The sequence below is a fragment of the Hippichthys cyanospilos genome, chromosome 3, assembly GCF_059441005.1.
Source record: "Hippichthys cyanospilos isolate Australia breed blue-spotted pipefish chromosome 3, RoL_Hcya_1.0, whole genome shotgun sequence".
NCBI classification, from domain to species: domain Eukaryota; kingdom Metazoa; phylum Chordata; class Actinopteri; order Syngnathiformes; family Syngnathidae; genus Hippichthys; species Hippichthys cyanospilos.
In genome coordinates, this window is record NC_142371.1 from 4,457,582 (window position 1) to 4,472,165 (window position 14,584).

General features: G+C 37.8%; 2 protein-coding genes across 2 annotated transcripts; one reads left to right on the forward strand and one right to left on the reverse strand.

Annotated features, from left to right (window-relative positions):
• Positions 1–1,102: 1,102 nt before the first annotated feature.
• Positions 1,103–5,314, forward strand: LOC148425544 (serum paraoxonase/arylesterase 2-like). Its single transcript, XM_088410507.1, has 9 exons — positions 1,103–1,269; positions 1,361–1,431; positions 1,524–1,579; positions 2,950–3,112; positions 4,067–4,193; positions 4,328–4,531; positions 4,624–4,705; positions 4,833–4,961; positions 5,083–5,314. The coding sequence occupies exons 1-9, from the start codon at positions 1,136–1,138 to the stop codon at positions 5,242–5,244; spliced, it is 1,128 nt and encodes a 375-aa protein (XP_088266633.1). The 5' UTR covers positions 1,103–1,135; the 3' UTR covers positions 5,245–5,314.
• On the reverse strand, positions 5,296–8,818 carry LOC148425545 (potassium channel subfamily K member 5-like). The gene is made up of 5 exons (XM_088410506.1): positions 8,513–8,818; positions 7,642–7,753; positions 6,712–6,878; positions 6,429–6,597; positions 5,296–6,349 (listed from the first exon to the last, which is right to left on the reverse strand). Exons 1-5 carry the CDS (start codon positions 8,696–8,698, stop codon positions 5,646–5,648), a joined length of 1,338 nt encoding a protein of 445 aa, XP_088266632.1. The 5' UTR covers positions 8,699–8,818; the 3' UTR covers positions 5,296–5,645.
• Between the last annotated feature and the right edge of the window lie 5,766 nt (positions 8,819–14,584).

Genomic DNA, 14,584 nt, shown 5'->3' on the forward strand with positions numbered 1-14,584 from the left:
AATCAGTTCAGGGTGCCCCCCGCCCAGCGCCCAAAGTCAGCTGGGATAGGCACCAGCAAGCTTATGACCCTTGTTAAGACAAGCGGCTTTAGAAAATGGATGGATGGATGAATAAAGATGGTTTCCAGCTAAACCAATCACAAATGCCAGAAAAAAAAATCATGTATGGTTCTCTAACTGAATAGGCTTGTTCAGTATTGTAAGTTCAAACACTAAACATGTTTTGGTTTGATATTTTTTTTTTTGCTGTACTGTATAATCATAATGGAAACAGAAATAAAAGTTTTCAAATTTAATTTGGTTCGTCACCATTGTTTATAATTCTCTCATGAATTCCGGTTGTTGAACTAAGCAAGGCAGAAAAGACACTGGTAGACAACCAGAGAAAATTGTCTTCAACACACACTTTTGTCAGTTCAGAGTCTATGACCATTTTTAACATGTCGTTAACAGCAACGTTAATACAGTATTTGTCTATTATTAATTGATGACTATAATATTTGTTAATACGTGTAGAATAAAAATAACAAAACATCTTTTTTCAAGTGTGGGTTAGGGTTAGCAGAGGTTAAGGAAAATGACAATAGGTCACATTCTAAATAAGAAGCATACCATTGGATTAAGTTCAGTTGTTTGAATAATGTTAACACTAGTGCACAGTTAACATGACATAAGTGATCAAATGTGTCAATGCTTTACATTTGTCTTCATCTTTATTGTGTACTTGCAACTGGCCTGTTGAAATAAGTACAAACATGATCGACCAAAATGATTGAAGAAAACTAAATGAAATACCCATTTTAAAGTTGTATTACAAATTGAAAGGAACCTTTATATACTGGGTATCTTTATCAAGTTTTGTAATTGTAAATTACAAAACTGTAAAATTGTAAATTTGGATCCATGCTAATGTCCCGTGACGATTAGTTCTTACCATTCTGTTGGATTTTTCATTTTGCTAATTCTGGTGTTCGTCTTTTAAAATGTCTCTTAGAAATAATACTGTTTTTAAATTTCTTGCATTATAGCAAGCCTGACCAGCAGGCAGATAAACCAGAGGTCATCCATTCCATTCCTCTGTTTATTTACTCTCTTACCTCGTTCTGATTTGGGGGGAGCTAAGTATGCTATTTATATGACAGACTTTCCAAGAGTTAGGTGTCTTTTGTACATTTTGCTGTGTGGTTTAATCATGGAAACTCTGAGCTTCCTCTCAGTGGCTATAACAATGTTTTACATGCTGCTTGACGAGAGGATGGTCAATGTGAGGTAAGCACCATTCACTTTTGACTCGCACTTTACGTTTGTATTTTTCTAGACTTCTTTAACATAACTAACATTTTCTGTGCAAACATTGTAGGAAAATGTATCTTGCATCTCGTGAATCTGTCAAGAATCACCTGCCCAACTGTGTACTGTTGAAAAATCTGAGTAAGTTCAAGTAAAAATAAAACATCCACATATCCCTTCAGCGTGCAATTAAAGAGTGTTTTTTTTTTTGTTTTTTTTTTTTGTTTAAATAGATAGTGGTTCAGAGGATATAACAGTCTTTGGAGATGGATTTGCTTTTATCAGCACTGTAAGTTGAAATGGTCCAACGTTCACCTCTCTCTAGATTTGGCTTAAATACCATCACAATATTTGTCCTGTGTGTTTTATCTCAACTGTTCTAATGATTGAAATGTATAAACTGTTGCCAAGAAATGAACAACACGTTTTCTTTTGTGTGAATGACCAGAAGATTGAAAAGCAAGTTGATCATGGTTGAGGAACAAAATCATTCTGATTGAACTCAGTCTTAGAATAATTTTGGCCAATAGACCCCTCTGTGAAATAAAGTACTTAATTTGCAGTTGCACATGATAAAAATGTGTTCAAATTATGTATACAATATTCAAATGCAATGGTTTAAACACATTTTAATTGGAGGCAACTAATCTACATCCATCCATTTTCTATATTTTTGTCCTCAGTAAATCCAATTGAGTTTGGCTTTCTTCAGTGTTGGTTCTCAGACAGTTGTATGAATACTACGAGTGATACGTGGGCTCCCTCTACTGTTAATTGAAAGAATACTTTAATTAAATGTTTCTAATTGCAATTGGCTTTTTTTTGCAACTTTTTTTCTTTGCTCAGAACAGTACATTAGTTAAGTACAGTTCAGTCGTATTTACGTTCTGAAGGTACGTGAGTGTTTATATATATATATATATATATATATATATATATATATATATATATATATATATATATATATATATATATATATATATATATATAAAAACACACACACTTGGTAATATAAATGCGCCCTCACCTAAAACATTTGCAGTTGCACAGACTGACAGAAAGGCCTTGACCCTCTTCCAATGAATGCCAAACCCCAGAGTGGACACAGTCGCCATTATATTGCGAAGTCATTGCCCTCATTTAAACTGTTCCTACTGCCTAGACCTGTGGATATCAGCGCAATTGCCTGGTGACGTCAAGACAATGTCCTTCAATATTTGTTAGTGGTTAGTCTGCATAAGAAACATTTTTCCATGAAGGTAAAGTACAGACTTTCTTGAAACAGCAAGGAGTTTTTGGTTAGAACTGAGATACATGTGCTCAAGTGAGGTAACAGCTTCCATGAGCCGGACTGTCTAAAGTATTTATTTAAAATGATGTTTAACGTCTTAATTGTTTTTTTTAATGTGTGAGCCCCGCAACAAGGATCAAATTATGTTTTGACTGCAATATGAGAAGCCACATGTGCATTCAGGTCTGTACCATGCCATTCATTTTTGAAGGTGTTTGCAAAAATCAATGGAATTGTACTATGGCATGAACACAACTCAGAACTCAGGCCCTGAGTCGTTGCCACCATTTGTGCATGGCAATTTTTTAAACTTTATTTTATCAGAAGTAAATGAATGATGTCTTCTCGCATATTTTCTAAATTCACAGGGCTTAAAGTACCCTGGGGTGCCATCCACAGATGCTCCTGGGAAGATGTTTCTTCTCAATCTGAAAGACGCTAACATGGAACCAGTGGAGCTGCCCATATTAAGGAACTTTGACCTGGAGACATTCAACCCTCATGGCATCAGCGTCTACACAGACCCAACCAGTATGAGCAGTCTTGCTTTGATTTGTATTCATTGCAACAGTATATTTGACAATACAACAATAGAGGATGTATTTATCTATTTACTTTACATGCAACCTTTGTTGAGTGTATGCCGACAGTCAAATATTGGGCATGTGAATTTATAATGTTATATATAAGGTTATAAAACAAATTACGAGCATTTAAGTTCAAAACAAATTTGCCAAATATCAACAATTTTTACCCAAGACTTTCGCAACCCTGTTTGCTTTGGAAATTTGGGACTTTGCGCCTCATGTAAACACATGGATTAGCCAAACTGGAAATCAAGCGCCCCCAATGTTTTTTAATGATTGTCCATTTATTCAAAAGTTCCACTTTTCGTTACACTTAATCCATGTTCCAAACCAAACAATCGCCATTGGTTCAGGCCGCTTAGGGTTCGTGGATTGCTCATTGAAAAAATGCGTGCATTATAGTGAAGGGTACACGTTCAAATGACATTGCACATTGTCGGAAGAGGAAGATCATGTCAGGTAAATCACATGTATGGGAGGATTTCGGCAACCAGCACCTGAGTAATGCAGGTACTCAAAAGTCAAGTCAAACTTATTTGTATAGCGCTTAATCACAAGTGAAAGAAAATCACAGAGAACATCACTAATTCACAAAGGTATCTCCTGAACGAAGCTCCCAGTTGTGTTGTATGATATGGCACAAGTCTCACTAACATAACAATTTTACATGGTGCATTCATATGCAGTCAGGCATTCCAAACAAAAAGGGCCACTTTTGCATTCAACATTAATAACTGTAATGATAATAATAATGGTTAATAAAGTCATAAACAGTTATTTCAGGTCCCTGCAATAAAAAGCGCCACAAAATTAGTTCTCTTTTTAAATAGTGTATAAATACACATATGGTATAAATGTCAGTGCTGTTGCTAATACTTTTGTCCCTCATCCTTTTCAGATGGCACAGTGTATTTGTTTGTTGTGAATCATCCCCACCACAAAAGCCAAGTAGAGTTGTTTGAATTTGATGAGAGAAGATTGTCCTTGATGCATCTTAAGACCTTCAAACATAAACTGCTTCACAGGTATTCTAAAATGTCATTTTTGTAATGGTAATAAAATTTGACCAAACTTAGTCATGTATTCGCTTTCTCTTTATTGACTTACAGACTGTGACCTTTTTTTTTCCCTGTTGTTTTTTTTATTTTCTCCCCACCAGCGTGAATGATATTGTGGCTTTGGGAGTGGATCGATTCTATGCCACCAATGATCACTATTTTTCAGATGAACTGCTGAAAAGTATTGTGGAGCCTCTCCTGGGTCAACCTTTGACTAACGTGGTGTATTACAGTCCAGAGATGACCAAAGTAGTCTCCGAGGGGTATTACATGGCAAATGGCATCAACATCTCACCGGACAAAAGGTTGACAGCGTCAAGAGCTTTGTGCTTTTTTCTCTGCAGTCTTGGACCTGTTAGTTGTCATGAGTTAATCATTTATTCTTTGTCATTAATAGGTATCTATACGTGATGGATTTATTTGACCATAAAATACATGTATTGGAGAGGAAAGGGGACACTACTTTGACATCTGTCAAGGTAAATTACAAGGAATAATAGTGTTAATTTACAGTATCTTGAGAAGTAAATGTTGCATTGAATAAGGTAAGCGCTCATGATTAAAACTTAAAGTTTAATTAGACTTTTTCTCCTCCATATTAATTAGTCCATAGCTTTGGGTTCACTTTGTGACAACATCGAAGTCGACCCGAAAACAGGTGACCTGTGGTTAGGCTGTCACATCAACCTAATGAAAATTTTCAACTTTGACCCAAAAAATCCACCTGGTTCCGAGGTTTGTCTCCTCACTCTTCCACTCTCGTTTGGAAACTCACTGATATTGTGACATGTTGACCTCCAAAATCAATTCCATATTCCTTTTTTCATTTTACTTCCCATGATGCTGTGTCCTCCAGGTGATGCGCATCCAGAACATTCTCTCAGAGGAGCCCGTGGTGACTCAGGTGTATGCTGATGACGGTCATGTGATTATGGGCTCTTCCGTAGCTACCATCTATGGAGGGAAACTTCTCATTGGATCAGTCTTTCATAAAGCTTTATGCTGTGATTTAGATTAGTTAGGAACATGTCACTCAAGGTAGCATAAAGCAGACTTGAAACCTATGTAATAAAGAAAGTTTAATCCTTTGTGTTCAATTTTTGTTTGCCTTTAAACATGTTGGTAGCACTCGTTTTATTCAGGGATGCATTACAAGAGATGCAATTCGGGGCAAACAAAGACAAAACAATATAAATTAGAAATTGTGAAACACATTGCAAATAAAGTCCTGAGTATCACTTGGCAATGAAATGTTACAGAAGATGACATAGCAGGTTTACTACTGTATTTGAATACCAACTTACATCGCTGTTTTAGAAAATCTTTAACCCTGATCTCAAATCCATCAAGTTAAGTTTTTGTCCATAGTGCAGTACGTCTTCAAAACAAGCAGGGTAGTTCATAGTGTTGTATAACACCTTAGCCTTTTTCATCCTTAAGTAATGCATCTTCATCTACTACTTTAGAAATTGTAAACCGAGTTCCACCATCACCTGGCTGGACATTTTCCTTCTGTGTGCTTCCCAACGCTGGCACAGTAAATATAATGCCATCCTTTGGTGAATCGTTTGCCCCGTTGATTTCGGTAATTGTATCGTCGGTTCTCTCACAATCTGCTGATTCTATTGTGGTTGTTTTTTCCTGATCAAAGGACTGTCTCTCTTTGTCTTGGTGGTCATCCCCCTTTGAGTTCATAAACACTTCACTGATGCTCATCAGACATTTGTGTCGCGGCGAGTGATCTAGCGTCTCGATGTTGGTGGTCACGATGTCACTGCAGCTCTTGGAGCGACTGAAAACATCAATGGCACTTGGTTTTTCAGTCCTTCCGATATCTTTGATGACCGTGCTATAATCTTCCGCTTTTTCCGACAAGAAGCCAAAAATATCGACAACTTTCGGCCTGGTCGTGTCCGATTTGGGCGTGTTCTCTTTAGGCTTTGGTTCGTCATCATCGAAGTGTCTTCGTTTGCGCCGTCTTTTTTCCATAAATACCTTGTGAGCCTCCACTACCATGTTTACATTCCAGCTGAAGAACAGAGAGAGCCACGCCAGACCCATGTAGATCCATATCTCTGCAAACACTCTGTATAGCCTTGGGTATTCAATATTCGGATTCACACCTGAAATTAATGTAAATCACAGAACATACATACTCAATGCACCACAAAATGGAATTTATGATGAAGATCTGAAGTTAACCTGCCACATAATCTCCAAAGCCGACAGTTGTGAGGGTGATGAAAGAAAAGTAGAGGCCTTCCAAATAGCTCCATCCTTCCAGGGACATGAAAACTAGCGGCGGGATCACCAGGTGCACGAAGAGCCCCCATAACAGGAATATAGCTGTGCAGATAAGCTGAACACGTTTCTGATAAGAAAAGAAGAGGCAGAAAATTAAAAACAACCAAAAAAAAGTGTCTATAGGACTTCAATGCTTTGTGACACTTAATATTGAAACTCTTGCGTGGGTGTTAAGTCTCACCACTGGCACATTTTTGCGGATGAGGATCTGGGACAGACGTTTTGCCCGGTCTCCAAAGAATGAACCCAGCTTACTTAACCATACCAGACACAGCGGGATGCCACACAGACCATACAGGATGCAGAAGATGCGACCTCCATTAGTCTTTGGGGCTACATTACCATAACCTAAAGAATGTAACAGCAACACAGAAGAAATTTTGTGGATTAGAAACCATTATTCTAGAATGGGCAGCATGGTCTTGGACAAACTTGTTAGTAGTCAGAAGTGCTTTTTGTTACCAGCGTTTTTATTTTGTACTTAGTCAATAGTAGGCCATATCAATTCTTTATAACAGTAGTGTCTGTTTTTCAAATAAAGACTTTTAGTAATTATGTCCACGCTATGGTCCTGCATTGCTGTCCAACTTATCACATATAACAAAATCCTTTGCTTGAAGGATGATGTAGCGGAAAGATTAATGATAAAATCATATCATGCACTAATTAGTCTTGTTCATGTATTTTTCATACATATTATAAATGGTATAATCAATACAATGTGGAAGCGAGAGGATCTTACTCTCACCAATGTGTTGATTACTTAATAAATATATCCTGTGCCCCTATTGAAGTGTGTTTTGGGATGTTATATAGCATATTGGTACTTCTGTATTGGATGGTATATTTAGCCCAAACATAGTTTTACACCCAGGTCCAACAGGATAACTGCTTTCCATCTTGGTGTAAAGAATCTCACTTCCATATGAAAACTATACAATCTTGGACAGGCAAGTTAGCCCACAGTCTTATTTTTGTTTCACTCTTGGAATTATATGAACCTGTGTATGAATGTAATTGTAAGTTCTATCTTCTGTCAACACAAAACAAATGTTTTTTCTTTGATACTAATTCAATAGTATGGACGTTTTAAGTTAAGTAACACACGAACCTATTGTTGTAACAACAGTTGCTGCAAAAATGACAGAGTTCCCCCAGTCCCACATGTTGTGATGTTTGTCTCCAGTGATGATCACACCTTGACCTGCAGCCTCTGACACTACCTGTAAGGTGTTTAAAAACAAATACACGTACTTTTGAGCAAGAAAACAATCATCTCATTTTTTAAGGTAAGCTTTGACCTTGCTGAACCCTGGACGGATTGCAAGCCAAATGCAAAACATTCACACTCACAGTGACACCTCGGGGCAATTTACAGTAAACATATTGGAAGAAGCCCAAAGCCAGAAAACCACAAAAATAGTTTCATGCAGTTAAGTAATGGGGCGGATTCTGACTCTACACCTCATTATTATAACATACATCACGAATATGTATTTAAAACTGCAAAAGAGGATGTGTTAATGCGCATTGGAGTTCTACAGCATTTCACAACACAAACACAACAACAACAACAAAAAATCTTGCATTTAATTGTGCAACTAAAACTGTTTAAGTAAAATACCGAATAAAAACGTTGATACTGTGACGTACACTAAACAAATATAACACTGAGAGATTCAAGACGACACACCTTGCGCCAACATTCCAACAATTGAAAAAAAAAAGACTTGTAGGTTCATGTTTACTGCCCGTGCATACAGTATTTAAACAACCCCACGCTATTTTTCTCCTTGAGGAACCAATAATGGAGTATGCTGCGGATTATTTTTTGTTTTTTAACTTTCCAAAGGGAAGTAGCTAACTGCATTTGAATTGCGCGAACTTTCTCTATTGCTGCCCTCACGTTAAAACTAAATGAACAAAAGTGACTAATTACAAAATCTAAACCGACGATGTTGTTTATTAGATCAAGTCCTTACCTTAAGGATTTCATCCAGATCCTCTTTCCTAAGGCAGGGGTACTTCTTCAAAACCTGCTCCTTTTGAAAAAGATATTTGCTCTTGGCCAATTCCCAGTTTGGCTCCTCAAGAATTTGAAATATCGCTGCCCCAATGGACAAGTAAAAAATGATACACGATGTTAAAAGAGGGCCCTGGTCAGCCATATTCAAGAAATAAATGTATTCTCCATCCAGCAGTGCCTCTCATGCCCTTTTCAACGTTCTTCCTGGAGAGGGAAAAAAAAAAACTTCCTGGCCGGCTTGATACACACACTCAGACACACGTATGTGCGCGCGCATGCATTCCCACACGCTTCTCAGGTCACTTGAATTCCGTAATAACTTGTACCTGAGGGACTACAACAATTCATATATACGTTGTCTTTTCAAATTTAAAAGACGTTAACATCCTAATGAAGTCGTAGTTGCAGTGAGGCCACGCTAGAGATAAACATGTCATTTTAAATATATTCTTTTAAATTTGATTTTTATTTAGTACAACCTACAAGGCAAATTTAATTTGAGCTCTAAATGTTTGAAATGCATTTTAAACATGTATTTTTTTCTTCGATGTTTGCACATCTTGCTACTGTACAACAACTGTACAGCAACATCACGAGGGGTTGAATGGACAATGTATCTCTATTACAATTTTGATTTAAACAGTCGTTTGTTCATATTTTTACATCAGATAAAACCAAAGTATCAAAATTGATCAGCTTGTGCCTTGGCGTTAAGAAACTCGCTTTCCACAAACACACATACACAGAAAACCGTGTCAAGTTGCCATGCCAGTGACAGTTGCCCTTATCTTCATTTTCAACGACCCAGAAGCAGAAAAAAGCATTCGTGTGTTTGCGTACTATATGAATCCTAGTGGGGTGTATCCACCCTGCAATGTATGATAATTGTTGGAGCCAAAAAGCTTTTTGTATATTCTAATTTGTTTATATTAAGAAAGTTAAACAAATTGTCTGAAGACATGCCAATCTATGGTGGGTGGAACCATGGTTGCCATGGTTACATAAATACGTGCCAGTTGGTGATTGCACTCAGGTGCGACAGGGCAAGGGGCAAACAGTTTTCGACCGTGCGAACGTGCGAACGTGAGTGGTCTTTAAGTTTGGTTTGTAACCCGAATTATTGTTTTATCAAGATATTGAACGAAAAGGAATGTGGACGAAATAAACGGATTGGCATATCCAACGCAACACAAAGAGACTATTGAAATTATTTGATTGACGCACGCGTCAAAACAAAACTTACCCAGTTGCCCTGCTGTCCAGCCTATAGGCAAAGGCTGTACAATAATATTGTACTGTATATTGTACTTAGGATATTGCAGACACCAGAAAATTGACAGTGGTTCTGCATCAAAGTGTGCTGATGTGGCATTGTAAGACATGTTTTTAGCGTCAAAATGACACCATACAGCATATGCAACGTTAACAATCAGTCTGATCTGTGTACAGAATATATATATATATATATATATATATATATATATATATATATATATATATATATATATATATACACATACTGTATATGTGTGTGTGTTTGACTAGTGGCACACGTTTTAGGGAATCCCCTATCTGCGCATGCCCAGAATTATGCACAATAACGCCCCTCACCTGCGTTCTAAGGTGACATTGGTGGTAACATAATATATGTGTGTGCGGTGGCTTTAGCGGGTTCGTAGTCCCTTTACAAGAAAATGAAATTAAGAAAAAGAGTTGGGGTTTCTGTTTAGGAGTGAATGACATCACAGCTCCACCCTTCAGGTTGCCTGTTTTGCTTCGTCATGGTAGCTGCGTCGCCGCCTCCGTGGAAACCCGTTTGACTCCTGTAGAGGAACTAACCCGAACTAATGGCTCCTTACTAAATATGGCGCCAACACATCCTGCTAACATGTCGTTGCTCAGGTAAGAAACATTGTAGTGTATATAGTGTATAGTTTGAGGTGTTTTAATGCGAAAATTATCGTATTTGCTCTCGTCTAGCCGTGAGTTTGTTGACTCCAAGTCTCTGTGTAAGCACCAAGCTCCGTGTTAGTGTTCATCTATCGCACTCACTTCATAAGACTCATAATAATATAGTGCAAAACAATACTTTAAACTTAACAAGTACATACCTATTATCTGTTTCACTTCATGTAATTCTTGAACTGCAATTTGGGGTTACATTTTGTGTTCTTGAAATTATATCAGCACTATGCATTACTTGCCACACACACACACATATGTGTGTGTGTGTGTGTGTATACTGCTTTGTATACTGCTTTGTGTATATATATATATATATATATATATATATATATATATATATATATATATATATATATGTGTGTGTGTGTGTTTTGCTCTTATGTATAAATACTTATTTATGATTAATTCTTAGCATATTTGCTGCCCGACAATAGTCTATCTAATGTACATTGGTACATGTCGGTCTTTACTCTTTGTCGACCATGTCGGCCTTTACTCTGTCTTTTTTGCTCAATTCCTTCATATTTGTTTTTTTTTCATGTGGACACCCTCTCTTGGACGTCGACATGAACGTGTGAGTATACAATGACTTTTATCCTTTTTAAATATGATGTGGTCTCATATATAATTTGGATGTTTTTTTTTGTTCTTTTTAATTTGCACATATCAAGAAATGCAACAGAAGAAAATTTGAATTGTGTCTTCATATTTTGGAGGGAGGGGTGGGGTCACCGAATCACCCCATGCATGTACACGCAAACACATCTTTATCTATTGAGAACACATTGCAAGCATTGCATTGCAAGCTCTGCGTTAAGGTAGCTAGGAAATGGCGCGGGATTCATCTACTTTTGCTGCGAGCCTTTTATTGTTTTTGTTTTTTTTATCTTAATTTGCCTTTTTGTTCATAGACAACAGTTGCAGAATTAAGGTCAAAATAGTTCTCGTTTGCTTTCCTATACTAACGGGCAACTTTGAGTTTTCACTTAATTCTAGGAGAATATAAGAGTTGAGTTTGAACCCTGTGCATTCTAACTGTGTGGTAGATGTCCTAATTTTTTAATTTTTTTTTACTAATTTTATTCTTTAAAAAAAATCTCATTACAAAATCAGTACAAGTTTCAGTAGCTGACTTGATTCGACATTCATTTGATAAGTGTGCTCATCTGTTCCTACACTAGGTGGCAGCAGACAGTAGTTCAAGCCTGTAGAAATAAAATGATGCACTCAGAGGGCCAAAAATTGCCATCACCAATTGTCAGTGCAATGTCTTTCTGTGAGATTTGTTAATTTCAAAACCAATATGAATAAATAATAACCCTCCATCCATTCAGCCATTTTCTATAGCAGATTATCCTACTAGGGTCGCTGGCTTGCTGGTGCCTATCCCAGCCGTTTTAGGGCAGTAGTCGATGGACACAGAGAGAAAGAAACATTCACACTCACAATCACACCTACGGGCAATTTAGAATGTCTAATACACCTATTGATTGCATTATTTTATTTATCTATTTTTTTTTACAAGATACAAGCGCTTCAGCAAAAATGTTTTTTATTTGATGGCTGACTGTAACGAACAGTATACGGTTTCTTCAAAAACAGTGCGAGTTCATAAACACAAGCCCGACCAAGATGTCTGCTTGTAGACCGGGGGCAGCAACATTCCTGCTTTATGAATTCTTCATGATATAACAGTGCCTCATGAATATTGATGTTCCGTTGCCATCCCATTAGTGCTTCTGAGAGCTCAGGGCGGGAGCCTAAACAAAAACCCACGGCAACCGTGCTTCCGTGCGTCGCACGCAAGATTCATATTTTGCAGCATTTTCCTGGCGGCGCGCAGCTTTACATAAGACACGGGAGGGAACTGCTTTACGATGTGTAACATGAACTCAGATGCAGCGCTCAAAGTCAAAAGGAGATGATTTGAGTGAATGCAGTGTATAGGACTTTATTATGTAATCATAGAGTGACTGAGCCAGAGAGGGATAAAGATGGTCCAAACAAACATAGTCTGCTCCCCACCCCCACAACTGTGCACTCGGTTGTAGTTGAATGATGCTCTGCATCATCATACATGTACATGTGCCTGTTTTTTTTTCTTTTTTCCTTGAGGACACGTCACTTTTAGGGTGTGTCCGGAGTATAAGCTTGTCTGTTAGTCTGGCGTTGTCTCAGGGGATTGTGGGTCTGTGAGTGGCGCTCCTCCCCTCCTGGTTCCGTCTCCCGTTGCTCTCCTGGGTCCAGTACAACACCTGCTTCTTGCACCAGTGCACGACAGTCTCCTAAGCAACTGCGCTGCAGCACCACTCCTTAATGTGCCCTTTGTTTTTCTCTCTCCGACCTGGGCACATCTGAGCCTGATGAACAGAGCAAATAAACTAACTACTGCTTTGCTCTCTATATCGTGGCAGGATTAGCCAGGTCTCTTCCGGGAATGATTTAGTAAATGTTTAACACCACTTTGAAAGCCTGACGTGGCGTCATTTTGCTCTGTGACTAAAGTCTAGAAAACAGTGACTTTTGCATTGCTGGAGGCACTTTTTTTTGGGGGGGGGGGTTCCTATGTGGATCGATTTGGACTCATTGGATTAACAAACTCACCTATTAAACGGTAAGATCTTTCTTTGAATAGCTAACTGCTGCATACCACACAAACTTGTCTGTGTGAGACAAAGGTGATGGTGTCTGAGAGGGAATAATGAACCCCTTCAGTGACCCCCTTCCCACCCGCCCACTGCCTATCAGCCGTATGGCCCTAATGGGGTCAGGCAGATGGGTGGCTCCATTAAAACAGCTTGAATGTGTGCACACAAGTATGAATGTGTTTGTTTGTTTCTGAAATTTCAATTGATGGGTTGTGACTCTATTTAAGGTTGGTATTATGTATAACTGCTTAATAGTGCCTTAGGGATGAGAGTGTGGACATGATTTGTGCTGTGTTGCTTTTGTGATCCTTCTATTAGCATAAACAGTCATATATGTAAGTTAAAACTAAATATAAAGAGATGACACATGGCTTTAGCTTGCAATATCGCAGAAGAGTAGTGTGATTTATATAGATAGGTGAGCAAAAAATAATCAGTACAATTTTATGTGCCTATAAAAAGAAGCAAATCACATTGATATCTTAATTATAATCATTAAATAATAATGATTACATAATCAATCTGTGGTTGAGGGTTTGAATCTGGGCTCTGTCTTTCTTTCATGGGTTTACTACTCCAACATTCCAAAATTATGCATAGTAGGTCAATTGATAAAGCTAAGCCCAAAGATGTGAATGTGAATTTTGTTTGACTCTCTCTATATGTGCCCTGTGACTGGTTGGTGACTAATGACTGAAATAAATTCAAATAGGCTCCAGCCGGGGGTGTTTCCAGAAAAAATTAATATTGGGTTGCCTGGGGGACACAACACCTCATTAAGCCGTGCATGTGCATGTGCATTCTTCTTTATCATTTCAGGATTTAATGAAAAAAATATTTATCATAAACATTTTAATACGCAGTTAAAATAAATAAACTGTAGCAGAGTATCAGGGGTCTAAGAATACTGCATGCATGTGAAAGTGGCTGAAAAGTGTGGGATCAAGCTGGAGTGTCCGGAGACAACCCACTTGGGCTTGGGGAGAACATACAAACTCCACACAAAAAGGCCTGAGCTAGGCGGATTTGAACTGTGAGGCGGATGTGCTAACCACACTTCTACCGAGCTGCCCTTATTTTCTGAAAAGTTTTAGTTGGAAAAAAAGTAACATATATATATATATATATATATATATATATATATATATATATATATATATATATATATATATATATATATTTTTTTTTTTTTTTATTATTAATGTACCCTCATTTGACCTTTCCCAATAGAAGCTTTGGCTGGTTGGGTGGGCACATGCAAAAATAGTGAGGCTACATGTAGAGATGGATAACTACATTAAAACTGAATTACTCGTTAAACGTTATTATATCCTGGTACCTGAAATCTCATCTATGAAATTGGTGAGCACCTTGCATGAGTGGTCGAAGCGAGCTTGCTGTTCCAAGCCTTGGAC

Excerpts from the sequence above, each read along its gene's own strand:
- LOC148425544 (XM_088410507.1), top strand. The coding sequence starts at position 1,136 with ATGACAGACTTTCCAAGAGTTAGGTGTCTTTTGTACATTTTGCTGTGT. Across the intron at positions 1,580-2,949 it reads GATTTGCTTTTATCAGCACT|GGCTTAAAGTACCCTGGGGT; the intron begins GTAAGTTGAAAT and ends CTAAATTCACAG. Across the intron at positions 3,113-4,066 it reads CGTCTACACAGACCCAACCA|ATGGCACAGTGTATTTGTTT; the intron begins GTATGAGCAGTC and ends CATCCTTTTCAG.
- LOC148425545 (XM_088410506.1), bottom strand. The coding sequence starts at position 8,698 with ATGGCTGACCAGGGCCCTCTTTTAACATCGTGTATCATTTTTTACTTG. Across the intron at positions 7,754-8,512 it reads ATCTGGATGAAATCCTTAAG|GTAGTGTCAGAGGCTGCAGG; the intron begins GTAAGGACTTGA and ends AACACCTTACAG. Across the intron at positions 6,350-6,428 it reads CTTTGGAGATTATGTGGCAG|GTGTGAATCCGAATATTGAA; the intron begins GTTAACTTCAGA and ends CATTAATTTCAG.